Source organism: Lethenteron reissneri, chromosome 60, assembly GCF_015708825.2.
Source record: "Lethenteron reissneri isolate LAM-NWPU_2019-01 chromosome 60, ASM1570882v1, whole genome shotgun sequence".
Lineage (NCBI taxonomy): Eukaryota > Metazoa > Chordata > Hyperoartia > Petromyzontiformes > Petromyzontidae > Lethenteron > Lethenteron reissneri.
The window spans coordinates 344,467-366,512 of NC_083838.1; the positions used below are offsets into that span (position 1 = coordinate 344,467).

Below are 22,046 nucleotides of genomic sequence, written 5' to 3' on the forward strand. Positions count from 1 at the left end.
ACACTGAGCGCACACACTGAGCACACACTGACACACACACTGACACACACACTGAGCGCACACACTGACACACACTGACACACACACTGACACACACTGAGCGCACACACTGAGCACACTGACACACACACTGACACACACACTGAGCGCACACACTGACACACACACTGAGCACACACTGACACACACACTGACACACACACTGACACACACAGACACACACACTGAGCACACACACTGAGCACACTGACACACACTGACACACGCACTGAGCACACGTACTGAGCACACGCACTGACACACACACTGACACACGCACTGACACACGCACTAAGCACACTGACACACACTGAGCACACACTGACACACGCACTGACACACACACTGAGCACACTGACACACACACTGAGCACACATACTGACACACGCACTGACACACACACTGAGCACACGCACGCAGCGCACGCACGCAGCACACGCACGGAGTGTCCTGGTGGGGGATTGCCTGGCACGGCGGGTTTTAATCCGAAGGGTCACTAGGTGGAAAGTCAGGTCACATTGCGGTGCCCCTGAGTTCGGACGCAAAAAGGTTCACCGGGCCAGCTGCAATGAGTCACGCACGACATCGGGAGGGGCTGGGTTGGAATATTAAGCGAGCAGAGCAGACCATGAGGTCCAGGGGAGCGCAGCGCCACGACCTCCCCCGGCCCCAGACCGAATACACACGAGCAGGGCGCGTATTCACCAGCCGGGCGTCCTCCCAGATTAACCAGGATGAGTAAGAGATTCATGAGTACGGATGGATAGACAATGGGTCGCAGAAGCAACCGCCGCAGTGCTCCATGTGAGGGAATAAAAACGAGCGATAATCACAGGTAGGCGCACGATTGGCCGCGCGGGATAACGCGACCCTGGGCTTTTCAAGTCGGAGGGATAAAAAGAGGAGCCTGGGACCGTTCAGGGCAGATTTTCTGTCTTCAATCTCTTGGCCGCCAAGATCCACCCCCTGGCGTCCTGCCTTCTCGAGCCGCTCGCAGCATCCGTGTGACACCAGCGAGTGCCGCCACGAGGCAGGGAGGATAGGTGAAGTTTTCTCTCGTCCGTGAGGACAGCTGCGAGGAACGTGGTAGGGCGTCTGAATATCTGGGGACTTGGGCAGCCATAGGCTTGGGGCTCTTCTTGCGAAATATTCCCTCCGGGCGGTGCGGGATTTGCGCCGACAATAAAAGTTCGTACAGAGCATCGGCGTGGTGTCTGTGATTGCTGTGTGGAGCCACTGCGTGAGAGAACGCGCGGCGAGAGCGAACGCGGAGCCGCGGCGTGCGCACGCGTCGAGATGGCCACTCGTGGTGCGAGCAATAGCCGTGGTGTGCGCGGGCGTGTGGGTGAACTCCGTGCGGCTGTGAGCCAGCAGCACGAGCATGTCCCTCAGAGGGCTCCAGTGCGGGGGGCCCCATCACTCGATCGGCGGGGGCCCGGCAGGAGCCCGGCGGGAGTCGACCGACGCGGTGGAGGAGGGAGAGGAAGCCGGCGGACGACGGGCCCCACAACTGCGTCGTGAGTCGAGGATTGGTCCCCCTCAGACACGCGTCCACGTGAGGCCACGGGCACACGGCAGCTGGACAGTCCACGACCAAGGCCCTCTCTGCAATGCTTGCTCCGTAGGAGACTGTTAAACCACGTGTTGCTAATTGTAGCATTCTATGTTTATTTAGCTTAAAATGAATGTCAATTGATTCATTGAATACAGTACTGGTGATGAATGTGTATGTTTAGATTTGGTGGTAAACTTGATTTTGATAATGCATTCTGAACTTCTTTCGCGCCGTACATTGCCAACCGTGCTAATCGGTTTGATAGCGTAATGTGTAGCTGTGGAAATTTCAGCGGTGGCTGAGAGGAATACAACCACTGCTCCATTCCGTCTTCAGGGGGGTTGTGGCGTGTGGCTTGATGCGGTCTCTTGCAGACGTGAGATGTTTATTTGAAGTGTTTTAACGTCGTGTAAGTCGTTTTTGGCGCCAATGTTTAAACGCGAAATGGCCCCATCTTAGTTCTTCCCCGGTAGCAAAAGGCCCGCAGGGCTCAACCAAGTTGCCGATCGTGCAGGAGGCCCGCAGGGCTCAACCAAGTTGCCGATTGTGCAGGAGGCCCGCATGGCCGAGGGGACGGCTTCACACCCGGTGTGCCGCAGCACAATGTGTCCCAAGGTTCACCATGCTGGCCGCAGTGGGTTGCAAGGAGCACATTGGCTCCGCACCTCTGATTAGCAGGGTTGGCTCCGTACAGTGCGGAATAAGTTCAACATTCATATATCTCATCTCTTGCCGAGTAGCTGACTTTTACAGGTGCCCCTATCCATTACAGCCACTCAGGTGTGCAAGGCACTAAATCTGCTTCGCCCCAACAAGGCAGTTAAACATGTTAACCAGTGGTAAGGGGTGTCGATTTGTATATTCGTTTGTCAGTTGCGAGGTTACACCCACATCTTAAAGGGATTTGTTTACGGTATTCCAGGCCTGTCGTAAGGAAAGGAGCGGTCATTTCATGCCATTCCACTTTTATTTTGTACATTTGTAATGCGGGCGTAAACGACCTCCCGGAGGTGACGTCATGAGGGGAGGAGTTAAGTCATGTGGGGGAGAGGGGTCAGGTCTATAGGGAGAGAAACCGGAAGAGGAAGGGGAGTGACGGGAGACTAGGAACGAGTGAGGCCACGTAGGGCGAGAGCGGGAGAGTGGCGAGATCGCCACGTACACGGGGAACGAGGTTCGGCACCGTCGGCCAACGGTGACCGACCCGGAGCAGCGAGGAGGCTGCAGGTAGCAGCGAGGAGGCTGCAGGTGGCAGCGGGGGTCTGCATACGGAGTTGGCAGCGGGGGTCTGCATACGGAGTTGGCAGCGGGGGTCTGCACACGGAGTTGGCAGCGGGGGGACTGCACACGGAGTTAGCAGCGAGTCTGCAAGGAGAGGAAGGAGGCTACAATAGTGATAGCAGCCTGGGGCTGCAAGCAGAGTATCTCTAAGAGAGTGCCGTGAGGGAAAAGACAAGAACCCAAATAAAGGACACGGAGTCAGAGAGAAGCGTCCGAGTCTTTTATTACACTGGAGTCAGAAGTGTAACGGCATGGCGAAACAACTGAGAAAAAAGAATATTCCGTCTCCGGCATCGGCTTCATCTTCCGACGACGATGATCTTCCTCCTGAAGTCGGCCTGACTCTGGCAGAGGAAGAGATCCGTGCTGGGACGAGTGCGGGTCCGGGGGTCCAAGAGGTCGCCGTGTCGGCGGACCCGTCTGCTCCAAAAGACGCGGATTCAAGATGGACCCAGATGGCGGAGCAACTTGTAACTCTCAAGAACGTCATTACACAGTTGTGTGAGCTTGTCACGCCGAGGGCGGCGTCGGAAGGAGATGTTGGTGGTCCGCAGGAGCCCGGGTTGTCTTCGATGTCGCCGCCATCGGCCATGCGGCACGAAGACGCCATCTTGGGCGTGGCGCACGACAAAAAGCGGGAAGCCGCCATTTTGGGACCTCCGCGACGGTCAGCCGCCATCTTGTCGACACCGCGTTGCGACGCCATGTTGAATTTGCCACCGGAGGAGCCAGCGGCTGGAGGGAGCAAGCCAAGGAGTCGCAGTCGTCACCTAACAACTGTCAAGGAATTCTCCATCGGGGGCGATTGGAGTGCGTTCGCCTGTAGATTTCTGGCAGCGGTACGCTCAGCGAGGTGGACGGACGCCGAGGCACTGGAGGTTCTTCCGACTCTTCTCGATGATGAGTCCGTTCGTTTTTTTCGCTCTATAAAAGCCGCGAAGGAGAAGACTCTGCGAGGGGTGTTCGACGAAATGGCGGACGCGTACGAGCCGCCGGATGATGCCCATCGCCGGTTTGTGCAACGACAACGCGCACCCGAGGAGTCACCGGTAGCGTATAGGGGCGCGGTGTTGGAGCTAGCTATGGCCGCTTACCCGGAGACGGAGCCTGACCTGCTGGAACCTCTCATCCTGGGGAAAATGTTGGAGTTGTCCCGGGATCTCGGCATTCCTATGCCGGTGTGCGGTCATGAAAAGCTCACGTCCTGGGCCGCGGCGAAGTGTCTGGACGCCCAGTTTAACCTTCGCCGCTGGAAACAAGTTACGGCGTGGACAGGTGGTCCTGTCGTTGAGGGGGGTGCCTTAGGGTGGGACCCTAAAAAGGCCGTGTACGTGCCGGATGGGAGCAGCCAGCAGGAGCTGTCAGCTGCCTCCGCTCCGTGGCCGGCCCGGGGTGGGCCGGGGCCGCGGGCTGCGCCGCCGATACGGCCGCGTCGGGACGGGGTGCCCGCTGCGCGCCGCAACGACATCGAGTGCTTCCGCTGCGGGCGTCGGGGCCATTATGCCAGGGACTGCTGGGCCCGCGTTCCGGGTCCGCCCCAGCAGGAGGCCTCGACAGCGGACGCTCCCAAGAAAGATTCTACAGCACAGGCAAGTCGGTGCGCACCAGACACCCGGCAAGGCTTGACACCTCACTCATCGCCGTTGTCGTGCGAGGCGGATGTTGTTAAATACGGGAGGCCATTATCTGCGCCTTGTCGCTCGGTAACGCAGTGGCGCAAGTTGGCTCGGCGGGTTGTCGCAGCCGCTACCGGTTCGTCCACTGTACCCGGGTCGATCCAAGGGGTGGACGTACGTATTTTGGTGGATTCCGGTGCGTCCGCGACCATCATTTCGGACGTGATATTCCACCTTTTGAACATCCCACCAGGGGCCGTGAGGCCGGCTTACGCTTCCTGCGTCGCTGCGAACGGGGGTAGCATGGGCATCGTGGGCCAGGTGGACGCTAACATATCTATCGGGGGAGTGTCGGCCTCGGGAATTGTGTTAATTTCGAGGTCCCTTGCGGTTCCTTGCCTGTTGGGTACTGATTTTCTGGCCAAAATGCCCATTCTAATTCGAATCAATGAAAACTGCATTGAATTACCGGGGGGCCGTAAAATGTTTTTTTTACCGTCCGCCTGGGGGCGACCTGCTCCTGTCGCCCAGGTGCAGGCGTTGTCGGAAGTTTCTGTTGATATTCCACCTGGCTCACAGATGCTCATTCCCTTACGATATCGGAAGCCGTTGCCTGGTCGGCAGGGAGCTTTTGGGGTTTTGCTGTCGCCGTCCGCCGCTATTACGGGCGGATCGGCGCTGGTGGGGGCGCAAACTATTGTCCGGCCAGATCAGCGGCCGTTTTTGCAGGTGCTTAACGCGAGTACCGAAAGCGTGTGTGTGCCGGCTGGTACCGTTGTGGCACATGCCACTACGGCGTTTACGGCTCAGAGTGATCTGTCCAGCGGGGGGCTGGTTGGGGGTGTTTCACACGATGGAGCGGTGGATGATCGTTGGATCGCTGAATTGTGTGGGGAGAATTCAGCCCTTTCCGGCGACCAACGTTGTGCGATTCATAAATTATTATCGAGTTATTCGGATGTGTTTAGCTCCGACGATTTGGACTTGGGACGCACCTCGCTACTTTCTCATCATATCGACACAGGGGACGCTGCCCCTATTCGCTTAAACTCGCGTCGGATGAGTCCGGCTGAGCGAGAGCATGTTCGAGGGGCAGTGGACGACATGTTGAAAGCGGACATAATATCTCCGTCTAACAGCCCATGGGGCGCGCCTGTTGTGTTGGTTAAAAAGGATGGCAAATTGCGATTTTGTGTCGATTTTCGTAAGTTGAATAAAGTGTCGGTAGCAGATGCGTACCCCCTGCCGCGTATGGACGATTCTCTCGACGCCTTGTCGGGGGCCAAGTTCTTTTCAACGCTAGATCTCTCTTCGGGCTTCTGGCAGCTCCCCCTTGACGAGCCCTCGCGAGAAAAGACTGCTTTCCGTACGCCGCAGGGGTTATTCCAATTTAACTGTCTTCCGATGGGGTTGAATGCGGCCCCTGCCACTTTTCAGAGGTTGATGGAGTTGGTATTAACGGGGTTGCAGTGGGAGACATGTCTGATATATTTAGACGATATTATCGTCTTCAGCCGCACATTTGATGAGCATTTACTGCAGTTGGAGGCTGTATTCACCAGGATGCGTTCTGCTAATTTGAAATTCAAGCCAAAAAAATGTCACCTACTGCAACACTCCGTTCGATACTTGGGGCATATTGTTAGTGCGGACGGGGTGGCCACAGATCCGGAGAAAACAGCGTGTGTCCGTGATTGGCCAACCCCGGCCACGGTGGGTGATGTGCGTCGGTTTTTGGGGTTCGCCTCTTATTATCGGAGGTTTGTTCCAAATTTTGCTACGATCGCGAGGCCTTTGCATCTCCTTACGGGAAAAGGACACAAATTTGCTTGGGGACCGCCGGAGGAGGCGGCGTTTCGAAGCCTACGCGATCTATTGGCTACGGCACCGACGTTGGATTATCCGGATTTTGAACATCCCTTCATTCTGGATACGGATGCGAGTGACACTGGCATTGGGGCGGTGTTGTCTCAGTCAAAAGGTGGAGTTGAACGCGTGGTGGCGTATGGTAGTCGGGTTTTGTCTCCCGCGGAAACCCGCTACTGCGTCACTCGCAGGGAACTTTTGGCTATTGTTTTTTTTCTCCGCCAATTTCGACCGTATCTGTACGTTCGGTCGTTTATTGTCCGCACGGACCATGCGGCCTTGCAGTATGCTCTTAAGATGGACCAGCCATCCGGCCAATTGGCAAGGTGGCTGGACACGCTGCAAGAATTTTCCTTCCAAATTCACCATCGGAAGGGTGTGCGTCACGCTAATGCGGACGCGCTTTCCAGGTTGCCGCAGCGATCCCCTTGCGCGTGTGCGTCGGGGACGCATAGGTGTGGACCGATTCAGCACCCCCCTCAGCCTGTCGCGCTGGCGGTTGATGTGCCTGAAGCTCCGCTTCAGCCGGGACCGGTTGATGGGGGACCGGCTGATGGGATTTTGCGTCTCCCGAGGTCTGTGTGGATTCGGGAGCAAATGTTGGACGATTCCTTGGTAACGTTACGAAAGCGACCGGAGAAGGCAAGTAGGGGACTCGGTGCGGGTGGTGTGCCGGAAACCGCTCTCCGAGATGGGTTGCTGATGTGGAGGGAAGGGATACAGGAACGCTGGCGTCTTGTTGTACCGACATCAATGCGGTACGAATTGATTAGGACTCTGCATTGTGACACACTTTTACATCTGGGGGTGCAGAAGACCCTATTGACGCTGCAGCGAGATTACTATTGGCACGGCATGACGACAGATGTCGTCGGTCACGTTCGCGCGTGTCCCGATTGTGCCCGTCGGAAGCCACCTAAACATCCATATGTGCCGCCGATACAATCTATTCAGGTATCTCGAGTTAATGAATTGGTGGCGTTAGATATTTTAGGACCCTTTCCGCCATCCGCTAGGGGAAATAAGTATTTGCTGGTGGGGGTGGAGTACCTCTCCCGCTGGCCGATGGCCTGGCCTTTGCCTGACCAGTCAGCGGCGTCTATCACGGACGCCTTTCTATTTGGGTATGTTATGGACAAGGGGGCGCCGGAGAGGCTCCTTACAGACCAAGGCCGGAATTTTTCGTCTAAATTGTTGGGGGAGGTGTGTGCGGCTCTTGGAACTAAAAAGATACGGACATCCCCCTACCACCCACAAACGGATGGTAGGGTGGAACGGTTAAATCGGACCCTGTCCGCCATGCTGTGTCACACGGTCAGTGAAAAACAATCAGATTGGGATTTGCATATCCCTGGGGTGCTTTCGGCGTATCGCATGACGCCGCACGCGGCTACTGGATATTCGCCGTTCTTTCTTATGTACGGCCGTGAAAACGTGCCGCCAATCAATGAGCAGTTGGGAACCGGAGCGAGGGGACCTGCTAAACCTCTTCCTGATTATATTCAGGACAACGTTCGCCGTGTCACTGAGGCGAGGGAAGGAGCCCGCATGGCTACGGCCAAAGCCCAGGCCCGGAACGAGCGGTGTGCTCGACGCTCAAAGGGGGAGTGCCCCTGGAAAACGGGGGACCTGGCCTGGCTTCATTGCCCACAGGTGCGGCCGGGTACCTCTCCTAAATTATATAAACCATGGCAAGGACCGGTCCGCCTCATCGAGGTTCCCAACCCACAGTCGGCGCGTGTTCGGGTTGGTTCGCGGCGCTGGTTCGTACATACATCTCGGTTGAAGCCATACGTTGCCCCGCGACCTGATGCGTCATCTCCTGAGGTTGCCTTGCCGGGGTCTGTTGCTGCCGACTCGCCCTTGCCTGTGCCTGCTGACCTTGCAAGAGCGCCTGTCGTACCCCTTACAGACAAGCCGGCCGTGACGCCGCAGGAGGGAGGACGCTCCGCTCGCGGGGTGCCGACCAGGGCCGCGGAATCTCCGGGACCTGCAGCCCTTCCTACCCCGCCACGGACGCGATTACGGGACGCCTCTGAACGGGACCGGGACGGTGGCAGGCCTCCAATGGCGACGGACGAACTTGCTCCTGTCGCCCTTAAAACCCTGCCACGTTCCCGCTCGGCGGGTGGGCCGCCGACCGTACGGGACGGCCCGGCTACCCGTACTCGCTCGAAATCCCTCACATTTCGTTAACTTTGTGTTGTGTTCTTGTTATATTGTTGTTGTATGCTTCGTGTCCTTTAACGTATTGGTCTTTTACACCCGCATTGCTTATTAAGTTGTTGTTCAGCCGAGGTCGGCTGGATTTTCTCTACGGGGGAGGGTGGTGTAATGCGGGCGTAAACGACCTCCCGGAGGTGACGTCATGAGGGGAGGAGTTAAGTCACGTGGGGGAGAGGGGTCAGGTCTATAGGGAGAGAAACCGGAAGAGGAGGGGGAGTGACGGGAGACTAGGAACGAGCGAGGCCACGTAGGGCGAGAGCGGGAGAGTGGCGAGATCGCCACGTACACGGGGAACGAGGTTCGGCACCGTCGGCCAACGGTGACCGACCCGGAGCAGCGAGGAGGCTGCAGGTAGCAGCGAGGAGGCTGCAGGTGGCAGCGGGGGTCTGCATACGGAGTTGGCAGCGGGGGTCTGCATACGGAGTTGGCAGCGGGGGTCTGCATACGGAGTTGGCAGCGGGGGTCTGCACACGGAGTTGGCAGCGGGGGGACTGCACACGGAGTTAGCAGCGAGTCTGCAAGGAGAGGAAGGAGGCTACAATAGTGATAGCAGCCTGGGGCTGCAAGCAGAGTATCTCTAAGAGAGTGCCGTGAGGGAAAAGAAAAGAACCCAAATAAAGGACACGGAGTCAGAGAGAAGCGTCCGAGTCTTTTATTACACATTAACAAATCACCTGATAATTGGCTTTTCATATTAGTACAAGGGGTTTGCAGATATGAACTGTCATTCCGTTTTCTGTTATCTATGACCAAACCATTGTCCATTAGTCTTAAGGGCTTTGCACTTACCATGACAGTACTTCGTCTTTGGGCATTACATTGTCTGTCATTCCTTTTAGTCATCATCAACACCACTTCCACCATCTTCAACACCATCATTCACCACGACCACCATCAATAAACAGCACCATAAATACCATCGTCATCATCAACATCACCATATAAAGAATGACAATAGACTTGGAGATGGAAATCTAGTATTAACAAGTTTGTACATCAGCGTTTTAGTTAAACCCTATTCCAAGCGACATCATACAAAAAGGATATATTGACAACGCCAATCAGAATTCATTCTTCTGAAAGCCAGTCGGATTCAGTACATTTAGAATTCTATTTTTTCAGACTGGTATTTTATTATTAAGCACAGGTGATGAGCATAGGCCGAGAGGCCCAAAACGTCAAGCAGCCAGAAAAAAACAGCACTTTCAAAGTTGTATTGGGTAAGAGTGAGCTTGTTTCTTGCATTGAGCAAGATCATTATATACGAACCTGGGAAGATGTGTTGGGGGTGCCAAGCTAGAGCAGTGCAATTGTAGATGTAGAAAGTGAGGTCTCCTGCAGTGTGGTGGTCGGACACAGCATGGATGAGACAAAACAGTCAGCCAGGTAGACCGACTCCTCAACACGGGTGAAGGAATCAATAAGTGAAATTCACGGAAACAGTAAACATGGTAATCAGCAACGACAAAGCTATAAGGAGGCTGATCATCACCGTGAGCGAATGAAGTGAATAAGTGCTCGATCATCGATCACCCCAATTGTTATATATTGAATTCTATTAAGCATCAACTTGGAACTTCTTTTGCACGATACGTAGCCAACTGCCAATCGGTTGGCTATGTGCTGGGTGCTCCAGGAAATGGGTGCTCCACTCCAGGAAGCTGTACCTATGCTGCATAAAGTAACTCGGCACCAGCCTCCAAGCGGGGATTCATCTTCCAGTAGGGGGTGATGATCGATTGCCCATTTGTCATCCCAATTGAGTAATTTGCGTTGTCATTTAAAACATGTGAAATTTGGGTTGTAAAGTAGGCACACAATGGCCTACTAATTTCGAATGACATCAGGGGATCTTTAATGTCCACCGTGAAGCAGAGCGGAGAATGTTTTATGCTGAATGCACCTGGAGTAATAACCAGGGCAGCCTGCCGCATGCGAACCGCAAACCTCTGCAACAATTGGCGAGCGCGCTATCACTGGGCCATATCACCACCATAGACATGCATGGCATTAGCAAGTGGCCGTACAGGTTGACGCATTTATACAGCATATATTTACACGGCTTAAAAGTAACTTAGCATCATTTGCAGTTATCTTAACAGATGTTAAAAAATATCAATGTAAAGGTTAAGTTTTAATAAAATACTTTGCAACTAAAAATATTACCATTTACATCAGTTCATTGACCACATTTGGGTAACGTATTGTATAATGTAACAATGCCTTCCAAAGCAAAGGTGTGTCGAGGTTTTTGATGTCTGCTCTGCTTCAGATGTTTCACCAATTCGTACTCGGGGTGTTAAAAGCGGACTGGTAACCGTTTTCAAAAATCGGTTCCGAAAGCCACAAACCGCAAAGTTTCCACTGGAATGTCAGTCGTGAAAGCACCGATTGGCACGGGCGAATGTACAAACTGCACCGTGGCCTCAGTCAGCGTACGTTGTCCACTTTCCCTCGTTTCTCAGTTAAAAGATAAAAGTGCAGCCCTGGCGCAAGGATCTCCAATGGAGGGGAGCTCTCGGGGGTATTTGGTCAACTCCAAGATTTAATTTATTTCAGCAGGAAGGGCCCAATGAACTGTTAGGCTCGACTTCATGGGTGTCATATGATCGCCCAGATGGTATACTGTACAGGTCTTAGTGACACAAGCATTGTTACATAGGTCGCGATACAAAACAGCAAGTACTGGTACATGCTTCAGACGTCTTGGAAGAAGTGGGCATACCCACACTTCGCGTGACCTGCAGATCGACTAACCGCGGCGTACCCTTTTACGCTGCCCCATTGTTTCAACTACGGCACCAGGAGATGGGATTGAACTGGCCAAGTCTAAATGGAAATTCCATTTCACCATTGGCAGCTCCATTCATTTCTTAGTTGAACAAAGGTAAACGTGTTTTATGTTCATTGCCAGAGAAATTTGTATAAGTGCAGAAAAGCAGTAACCGATATTTTACCATCCTTTTTCATGTGACGACTGGTAATGCCAAAACACGGTTTTAACAACCCGAGTTCATCATACCTGGCGAGTATTTTTAGTGTAACATAACAGAGACTTTCCAGAATGTTTAGCAACTCACTGTGTGCTCCCATTGCTGCAGATGGGCATCTTATATTTAGCTTTGTGTCAGCGCCACTAACGTCAATTACAGGCCCGTGGTAAGTGTGAACTTGCCAACTTATTTCACATTCATATCATTTTTTGAGTCACTCCTGGGAAAACACCCACAAGACTTTGAATGTATTCCACTGGATATGTAGGTGTGGGCCACACTGCCCCTTTGTGTGATGTGTAGTCCTTTATAGGTGTTTGCACATACGCCAACAGATCCAGGTGCTATAGGTCGTCTGAGAGAATGGGCAAACCAAGCTCCCCCAGAAATCCACAATATACTTTTGGGACAAGTGCTGTTTGCAAGCACCTCTGAAAGCTGGCACAGCACACGACGGGGTGGGTGGCCAACACCACGCCCAGCCGCCTTTGTCTCCCTCGTGACGATGTTTTACACACTACACCAAATACTTATTTGAGGCCGAGTCGACCTAGAGGAGGTCCAGGACCGGTTCAGATAATCGTCACTGGTGTTGGTCGTGATCTGGAATCTAACTTGGGTCGTCACCTCATAGCACAGCGCCTTAATCACTGCCACCGATGCACAAAAACGTTAACACAGACATTAACGCATGCAAACTGTCAGGTTACTGCGCTGGCTGTTGTTGCTGCTGCTGTTGTTGCTGCTGCTGCTGTTGCTGCTGCTGCTGTTGCTGCTGTTGTTGCTGCTGTTGCTGCTGCTGTTGCTGCTGCTGTTGCTGCTGCTGTTGCTGCTGCTGTTGTGCATCCTGCTGCTGCTGCGTCCTACGCGCATGCGCAGCCGAGCGCAGGTGCCGCGTGAGGCTGTAGGGTTTGGCAAAGCGGCGGCCGCAGGCGGCGCACGCGTACGGCCGCTCCCCCGTGTGCAGCCGCGTGTGCGCCGCCAGGTGGGGCTTCTGCCGGAAGCGGCGGCCGCAGGCCGTGCACGCGTACGGCCGCTCGCCCGTGTGCACGCGCCGGTGCCGCGCCGCGTTGGCGCCGCGCGCAAACCGCCTCCCGCAGTCCCCGCACGCGTACGGCCGCTCGCCCGTGTGCAGCCGCGCGTGGGCCGCCAGGTGCTGCCGCTGCTTGAAGCGCGCGCCGCACTGCGGGCAGCCGTGGGGCCTCGGCGCGTCGTGCGTGCGCCGGTGCCGCGCGAGCCGCGGGGCCTGAGCGAAGCGCTTCCCGCAGCGCTCGCACGCCAGCGGCAGCTGCAGGGGGTCGTCGCCGGCGCCGACGGCCACCGTCGCGTCCTCGCCGACGCCGCCGTCCGAGATGCCCTCCATGGCCTGCGACGCCGCCAGCCCGGCGCAGTCGATGGTCTCGCGCACGACGCTCTCCAGGACGTCTTCTCCCATCGCGGAGCTGCCCGTCGTGCCGACGATGGCGTCGTTGGCACCCTCCTCCTCCTTGGTGGTGGCCACCCTCTTGCGTTTGCTTCCGTGGGGGCGGCGCGCGGTTTTACTCTCAGAAACTGTGCTCTGCTGCTGTTGCTCGTCCTGTTGCTGTAGCTGTGGCTGCTTCTGTGGCTGTTGCTGCGGCTGCTGGTGGTGGTTGTGGTGGTGGTGGTGTTGCTGTATTAAGTAGGACGAGAAGACCAACTCCTTCCAGCAACCCTCACACTTGAACGCCTGGTCAATTCTCTGTAGCTGCTGCTGCGGTTGTTGCTGTAGTTGCGGTTGTGGTTGCTGCGTTGCCATAACACTCCCGCACTCAAGCTGTGGCACAACTTGCATCTGACAAAAACACAAATTAACCATTTATTTAATTGTGGCCTTTTTGTCCATGCACTGGCCACTGAGGCAGTTCTCAACATAGTCAGCCAGGTGGCTCAGCAGTAGAGCAAGCGGTATTGTTGCGAGTTCAAATCCTGGTTGGGAGTTGACTCAATCAATCATACTTCCCTGGTCAATAAAATAAATACCACTTCATAGGGAAGTCAACAGTGGTTGGCCTAGGAATGTGGAATTCACACCACTGGCTCAGGGCTGTAAACAGAAGATGAGCACTGCCTCTATTGCTGCTGCAAAACTCAAGTAACCTGTCTACTATATTTATTTAAATATTTCACTTGCAAAACTCTCGAGATGGAACGTTTCATTTGCAAAGGTGTCCAGGATGTCAACTCACACATAGCAAACACATAACTCATATACAAACATACATATGCACTCAACACAAACACACATTCACTCGCACACATACTCAATGATACACAGCAAATGAATGACTACAAACGCACAAGTAAAATACGAGACAAAGACACATACATGCAACAGTGACTATTCGCAAACCAGTGGTGTTGACGTCAAATCGCTTGTGCCAGGCTAGATGCACTTTTGAGGCAACGGAGTGTGCAATGCTTGCAGGCAGGTCATTGTATAGGCCCAGGTGTTTATGGATTGACTGACAGATGCATCACTTGTACTCTCAACTGTACCAACTTACTGCATTTTAGGAACCCCCCACATTGTGAGCATTGCTCCTCCACCCTGTGTTTTTGATGGAGGGCGACGGATTCAAACTGCCCAACAGCGTCTTTCATGAGCCTTCACCAGAGGCCAATCTTGACACCGCTGATACCAGTCATCAGCGAGTCCACTCAGCTCGATATTGTGTAGCCCATACAGCACCTATTTAGACCCCTCGAACCCAGCGTGGATCGTAGGCAGGTCAGCTTGAATGTCGGCGCAGATGTTCATTTAAAGATCTGCACATTTTTTTCAAGGAAAGGCATAACTATACAAAAACATCCAGAGCTTCATATTGAGCGATAGGCCAGGCAGCTTCCTCACAACACTACGCAGACGATGCAAAGAATACTGCTTGACTGATTCAAAGTGAAACCTCTGCTGATGAATAGGAACTGGTCATGGGCACACTGCGCAGGTATGGGAACGCCTCCACACTCTCCACAACTGCCCCATCACTTATGGTGAGTTGAGCGGTTGCAGGATTCAATGATTTAAAATACCCGAGCAGGTGCTTTGTTTTGCCGGATCTGATGATATGGCATCACTTGTGAGTGACACGCTACAGGTGCAGCAGTAGTCTTCAATTCCTTCTCAAAGTGAGCAGCAATTACCAGATCAGCAGCATATGGATGACCAATGTATTAATAAGCACCCATTATATCTGTACCAGATGGAAATTTCTTGGTTCAGCCATGGAAAGATTCTTGAACGTGGTAAAAAAGACGTATGTATGTTAAACTTCTTTCATGCCGTATGTAGCCATCCGCGCTAATCAGAGGTGCAAGAGGGAATAAAGAGGAATTCCCTGCTGCAGGAAAAGGCTCCAACTCCTTAATAAGCAGAGCTGTAGGCCCTGTAACATTTTCCTACACCTCTATATAGCAGACGCACAGGGAATATGGCATCTGTGCAGGGCCATCCCGGCCTGAAACCACAGTGGGCTCTGCAAGACTCCTCAGAGTGCCGGTAAGGCGATGTTAAATCATCTTTTCTATAACTATTTCTGGCATATTGGGGGAGATGCTCCAGAAGTTTTTTTTACAATCATTGCGGTCCCCTTACAAATAAAGCATTCTTCCAATCCTGCGGAAACCATTCTGTGGTCCAAGCAGTTGTAATGATGTATAGGGCAGCCTGTACACAATCACCACCCCCCAGCGATTTACTTGGGAGGTTATCTCTGCCCAGTGTTATACCTCCTCTCAATCTTGGGATCACTCTTTGCAAATCCTCAGTAAATGGCTCTGCAGCCTGCGCAGGGTTGACTGACACCTTGCCCTATGATGTTATCTGAGCTGAGGGGTTGCCTTTCCCCCCCAAGACCTCAGAAATGTTCAACAAATATGCAAACCTGCTCCTGAGGGTCAGAGATCATATCGCCACTCTTTCCCTGGCAAAAGGTGTGGCTGAGGAAGTGTTCTTCTCCTCAGCAACCCACGACCACTACTCATGCTTACAGTGCTGTACTGCACTCTGAATCTCCGAGCGCATACTGCGGTAAGCCATCTCATTCACGGGCATTGGTTGAAGACGGAGTGAGCCTGCCGCTTCTCCGAATGCTGTGAAACTTCCATCAGCCAGGATTTCTGGCCGGACAGAGGATGAGCAGCCTTCTACCGTTACCGACCAGATCTGGCCCATGACTTCGAATCACTGAGGCCCAAATGCCTGCATCATGACCCACTCGGTGTTAAAAGTCAACCAACAAGATGACTATTTCGAGGGGCCACTTTAGCCAGAACCTAGGAAGGAGGTCATGAAAGGCATCTGATGCTTCTCATCCTTGTTCCCATTAAATCTGATTCAATGTTGCCCAGTACAAGCCCACAACACGCTCATATCACCACATTCATTTAACTCGCACATTCAGGTCAAGAGAGACGGGCAAAAAGCATTTTGCTTAGCAATCAGAGTTTTTGATGTGCTATGGAAGCTATTTCGGAAAAGAGATCAGTCTTGAGTGTAAAGAAAAGGGTATATGATGCGAGTGCTATCTGTATGGATCAGAGAGCTGGACCCCAAATAATCAGTTCAATGGCATTTCAGCAAGACTTGATGAGAAATGTAGGTGTCCAGAAGAAAACTGGTCACTAAGTATTATAGATATGCCGAGCAAAAACGGCTGTGCTGGGTAGGGCCAATTGCTGAACCAGGCATTGGGAGAGGTCTCCACGAGTCTGACGGTCAAGGGGAAGATCTCTGCGAGGATGGGATACTGTTAAGAGCAGCTAAATGCGTATCTGTGAGTCTATAGGTTCCTATACGATTCTGCAGGTCACTATATGAGTCTAAGGTAGTGGGATACCGTGAGGGCAGATCTTGGGTGGCCCGGCATCAGCTACACAGCAGCTGTAGGATCAGGCAGAGAGTAGGGAGAGTTGGTAGTACCATGCAGTGGCATCAACGGCTTTGGCCACGATAACGTCTTTATCTTGATCTCTTGAACACATTCAAAACGTACACCACAATCTCTCGCTGCCATGCGCTCCACTCAGCTCCACCAAGTGTGGCCATCTTTACCTGCTGTGTTGGCTGTGGTGCCTGCTGCTGCTGCAACTGCACAGGTGGCGGCTGCTGTTGCTGCTGTTGCTGCTGCTGTATGTGCGGCAGTGTAGTCCACTGCAGCTGCAGCGTGGTGACCTTCCCAGCGACGGCACGCTGACCGGACACCGTGTGTGGAGAGATCACAGCCACCGGCTGCTCTGCCGATAGCTGCAGCTGCTGTGGCTGCTGTGGTTGCTGCTGTTGCTGCTGCTGCTGCGGCTGCTGTTGCTGCTGCTGCATGTTCACCTGCTGCTGCTGCTGGGGCAGTGGGAGGTGGAAATGTCCTGGGAAGAGCTGGGGGAGGGACCGCTCTGGGATCTCCAACCCCCACACGCCTGGGGAAACACACAGACGAATGAAAAGCTTTAGTCAATAGACATGACATTTTATAAATCTGGAGAAATCATGAGCTTACATAAACTCAAAAAAATAACAATATCGTGGGAAAATCCACAGCGATAGTTAAACATATCACAGTTACATTTCACTTGCAAATGTGATTGTCAACGATATTACGTTATAGTCATGGTGATTGTGAATCCAGGACTCACTGATTCACTCCAGGCACTCACTTGCAGTCAGTCGCTTCTATATCCCTCTTCTTTTGTATTCTAAATATATTCTAGTTCATCTCATTGACTTCACAAGGAGCTTCTTGGAATAGCGAGCACAATCTTAAGGTTTGACGTCGCTTAAATGTGTTTCCCACCATGTTTCGTGTTCCTGTTAACTTAACTCGTCGATTTCTCCCATGTTGAGGAATTAGTCGACCAAGAATGACTCTCGTCTCATTGGTGTTGTCTAACCATTATATTGTACTGCAGGCCACAACAACCCACTCACTGCAGATCACAACAACCCACTCACTTCAGGCCACAACAACCCACTCACTGCAGGCCACAACAACCCACTCACTGCAGGCCACAACAACCCACTCACTTCAGGCCACAACAACCCACTCACTTCAGGCCACAACAACCCACTCACTGCAGGTCACAACAACCCACTCACTGCAGGTCACAACAACCCACTCACTGCAGGCCACAACAACCCACTCACTGCAGGCCACAACAACCCACTCACTGCAGGCCACAACAACCCACTCACTGCAGGCCACAACAACCCACTCACTTCAGGCCACAACAACCCACTCACTGCAGGCCACAACAACCCACTCACTGCAGGCCACAACAACCCACTCACTGCAGGCCACAACAACCCACTCACTGCTGGCTACAACAACCCACTCACTTCAGGCCACAACAACCCACTCACTTCAGGCCACAACAACCCACTCACTGCAGGTCACAACAACCCACTCACTGCAGGCCACAACAACCCACTCACTGCAGGCCACAACAACCCACTCACTGCTGGCTACAACAACCCACTCACTTCAGGCCACAACAACCCACTCACTTCAGGCCACAACAACCCACTCACTGCAGGTCACAACAACCCACTCACTGCAGGCCACAACAACCCACTCACTTCAGGCCACAACAACCCACTCACTTCAGGCCATACTTCTCTTTCTGCTTCGTCCCTCGTGCTGCTCCGCTTTGGAATTCCCTCCCATTTAAATTTTCGATGGCTCTTAACCGTAATCAATTAAAGAAATACGTTAATTATTATCTATTGAAACTTTGGCAGTGCTCTATGGGGACCTCATTTGCCAGTAAAAATATGATAATTGTTTTTTTACCCTTTTATCTGGCAACAAAACTGACACCTTGTTGCAAGGAGTCATGTTTGCATAGACCGCAATACCTGCAGTCATAATACAAACAAAAGAACATAACTCTGATAATGTGCACTGTCCTTGAAGTTGATTGGTCCACACCCGAGACAGCTTTCCTTCGAGCCTAGTCTCATATGGGTTGGACCAGATGACGCCAAAAGGCGCACTCGTGCGCCTTTTCGCCAAAAGGCGCACTAGTGCGCCTTTTGGCGTCATCTGGTCCAACCCATATGAGACTAGGCTCGAAGGAAAGCTGTCTCGGGTGTGGACCAATCAACTTCAAGGACAGTGCACATTATCAGAGTTATGTTCTTTTGTTTGTATTATGACTGCAGGTATTGCGGTCTATGCAAACATGACTCCTTGCAACAAGGTGTCAGTTTTGTTGCCAGATAAAAGGGTAAAAAAAACAATTATTTGGCAGTGCTGTTTGTTGTTGGCCACTTGACACTTTGGGTCTATGGGTCTGCGCTCAGAAAATGTGTTTAAATAAGAAACTAAAACAGCTCAGTGAAGGTCCTAAATGTAGCTGGTGAATCATTCGCTCTGCTCGGAGCTGCAGCCGTCTGTTCTATAAGAGAGGGCCATGCAATCGGTAAAGCGGGAACTGTTTTCAGAATTGATGACCGGTTACAAAAGTCAGGGATTGGTTACCGATTTCTGTGGAATGTCAGAAATGAACGCACCGACAAAGGGCTAAAGCCCTGAGTGGTAAAATCGCCCTCGTTTCTAAGCTGAAGGGTAAAGTTGCAGCCCTGCAAGCGTTTAGTTTCTCACTCCACTGCTGGCGTCAGGGCCTCCCACTCGAGAGCTCTCGGGAGTTATTTGGCCTACTCTTCCAAGCTACCCAGCGCGTTCCATAATGACCTTTCACAGGAATCGGCGAACGGTTACTAAACTCTGAAAACCGTGTATCGATTTTGAAAACGGTGACCGGTTGTCGTTTCATCACCGTGAATATAAACACGAGAGATATAATGTCAAGTTGAGGCGTTCAAAGCAAGAGCCGGGAGATGGAGGAAGACGGCGGCGGGAGATGGGAGCGAGTGAAAGGGGAGACCAATTGTAGCAAGAGAGGCGATGTGAGAGAGAGAGAGCGGTAACAGAGGGAGGGGGGGGAGAGGCAATAGCCGGGGAGAGAAGAGGAAGTGAGAGACGGAGGAGATGGGGAGGGACGGGAGAGAGAGAGAGATGGGCCTGGGGGAGAGGGAGACGGGGGGGGAGGAGAGACGCGGAGAGTGGAAGGCGATAGGTGGGAGGGAGGAGAGAGTGAGAGAGACATCAGGGAGAGAGAGAGAGCGGGGAGAGGAGGCGTGGTACCTGCTCCCAGCCCCGGGTTGTCCGGACAGAAACTCATCGCGGCGGCGGCGGCGGCCGCGATCTCGAGCGAGCGGCGGTGCCGCCAGGCGCGGGGGGGTCAGGACCAGGACCAGGCCCCGGCGGCGGCGGCGGCGCCGCGAGGCTTGAGGGGCGGCGGTGGCGAGGAGGATGCGGGCGCCGTGCGAGGCTGTGCTAGTTGAGGGGATTTGTGAGTTCTGTCGGCCACAGCTCTCTCGGAGCGCCGTGCGAGGCTGCTGAGAGCTGCGAAGCTGCCCGTGTGAGGAGGAGGAGGTGACAGTCGCGGCCTACTTCTCAGGCCTCGGCGCCTCCAGGCCGCTGCTGCTCTGCTGCTATTCACGCAGCTGCGGCTGCTTCGTGTACGACTCCTGCAACTGCAGTTGGGCCGGCTGCTGCTGCTACAGCTGCTGCTACTGCGGCTGCTGCTGGGTTCATGGGGAGCGCGAGAACTCCGCTCGCCGCGACCTCGCGTCACTGGGAAGTTGATCAGCAGCAGCAGCAGCGGCCCCCGCCACCCGCTCGCCCCCTCCACAGCCCCGCCCCTCGCTCACACCCTCCATGGCCCCGCCCCTCGCTCACACCCTCCATGGCCCCGCCCCTCGCCCACACCCTCCATGGCCCCGCCCCTCGCTCGCCCCCTCCACGGCCCCGACCTCGCTCGCCCCCTCCACGGCCCCGCCCCTCGCTCGCCCCCTCCACGGCCCCGCCCCTCGCTCGACCCCTCCACAGCCCCGCCCCTCGCTCACACCCTCCATGGCCCCGCCCTTCACTCACACCCAACACGAACCCCGCCCCCCACTCCCCCTTTCACTGCCCCGCCCCCTTCTGCACAGGCCCCGCCCCCCGGCGTGCTGCCGCCCTTCATCGGTGCGACTCGCCCACGCCACGTGGCCCCCCCCCCCTGCAGTCTGTGAAGGTTACACGGCAGCTTCTTTGCGTGCGTCGGGAGCGGTGGCGCAACGCTTAGCGCTACGCTGCGTAACGAACTTGGTGACCCGAGTTCGATTCCCGCTCGACACCGGTGACACTCATCTGATCTGGTCCTGGGCCTCCCCGAAATCGACTCCAGGGGCCGCTACCCTCGCCATTCGGTGTCCTAGCGCGGCCACACACCACCACCGCCTCCTGTACACCCGCCAGCAGTGTAAACGGGCTCACCACAGTCTAATGATGAAGTCAGCTCCACCTCTTCTAAAACGTCTGGTCAGTGTGGACAAGCTGACCAAAATACCACCTCGACAGCGCCCTCTTAGTAGAGGTTCTTCTCCAAGCAGTGGCGTGAGAGAGCAATTGCAGAGCTGCACCTTTAGTTGAGATGAACTGTTCACGAGAGTCCAGCAGACGTGATGAGAGTTTCTGTCGATCGCCAGCAGGGAGATCTTCAGTGGATTTCCAGCTCTCCTGCCCCTCCCTACTGCTGGACATCTGTGAGAAAGCGCTGAATAGTTCATCGGATTCCTCCAGAATGGATAAAGATTCTGATACACCCCCTCCCTCACCTGCATCCTCTTAGAATCCCTTAGCCAGGCCAATGCGCGCCGGTCAAACTGACTGACAATCGATCATTGGTGGCTGATCCGCCTGACCGCCCAAGATCTGTGAATAAAGCCGAGTGACAGCACCTCCTATTAGCACGCTTGGCTACGTATGGCGCGAAAAAAGTTCAACATTCGTTACCGGGACAGCGATTTGCCTGTGGGTAATGACCGAATTAAATATTAATAATGGGTCGTCTTGGAGGTAATTAACACAAGTAAAAGTGCGATGAAGAAGGGCCATTGACCGAAACGTCGCTCATACCGTGTTGTTGACACCCGTGTTGGATGACAAGTGCACGTGGCTTGTGAGTGGCAATGCAGCCATATTCACTTTAAGATATTTTTTGTTCATGTTGTTTGTTTTTTGTTTGTTGCGGTTGCACCCGATTCAGGAGCCGACTGGCTCCCAGGGCCACACCTAATACATGAACTTGCACGGAGTGTCACGCTGTCGCACGCACTTAGAGCATTGTGTTGATAATTGTACACGACGAGACACTTTGTCGAGATATCATTTGTGGCCAGGTCGCTTCTGAAAAATAAGCTAATAACTCGGTGGGCTTTATCCGGTAGAATAAAACACTATTTCAGTTGTACTTGTATATATTTTGAAAGTGATTTTTTTACATTTCCTCTACTTTGCACTCGTATCGTGTTGTTGTGTTGTTGTTGATTGTGTTGATTGTTGTTGTTGTGTTGTTTGTTGTTGTGTTGGTTGTTGTTGTTGTGTTGGTTGTTGTGTTGTTTGTTGTTATTG

At 53.6% G+C, this 22,046-nt stretch overlaps 1 protein-coding gene across 1 annotated transcript; it reads right to left on the reverse strand.

The window, feature by feature from the left end:
- Positions 1-9,221: 9,221 nt before the first annotated feature.
- Positions 9,222-20,316, reverse strand: LOC133358070 (zinc finger protein 853-like). Its single transcript, XM_061576361.1, has 3 exons — positions 19,734-20,316; positions 16,649-17,007; positions 9,222-13,390 (listed from the first exon to the last, which is right to left on the reverse strand). The coding sequence occupies exons 1-3, from the start codon at positions 19,768-19,770 to the stop codon at positions 12,284-12,286; spliced, it is 1,503 nt and encodes a 500-aa protein (XP_061432345.1). The 5' UTR covers positions 19,771-20,316; the 3' UTR covers positions 9,222-12,283.
- Between the last annotated feature and the right edge of the window lie 1,730 nt (positions 20,317-22,046).

Excerpts from the sequence above, each read along its gene's own strand:
- LOC133358070 (XM_061576361.1), bottom strand. The coding sequence starts at position 19,770 with ATGAGTTTCTGTCCGGACAACCCGGGGCTGGGAGCAG. Across the intron at positions 17,008-19,733 it reads CAACCCGGGGCTGGGAGCAG|GCGTGTGGGGGTTGGAGATC; the intron begins GTACCACGCCTC and ends GTGTTTCCCCAG. Across the intron at positions 13,391-16,648 it reads CACCACAGCCAACACAGCAG|ATGCAAGTTGTGCCACAGCT; the intron begins GTAAAGATGGCC and ends TGTTTTTGTCAG.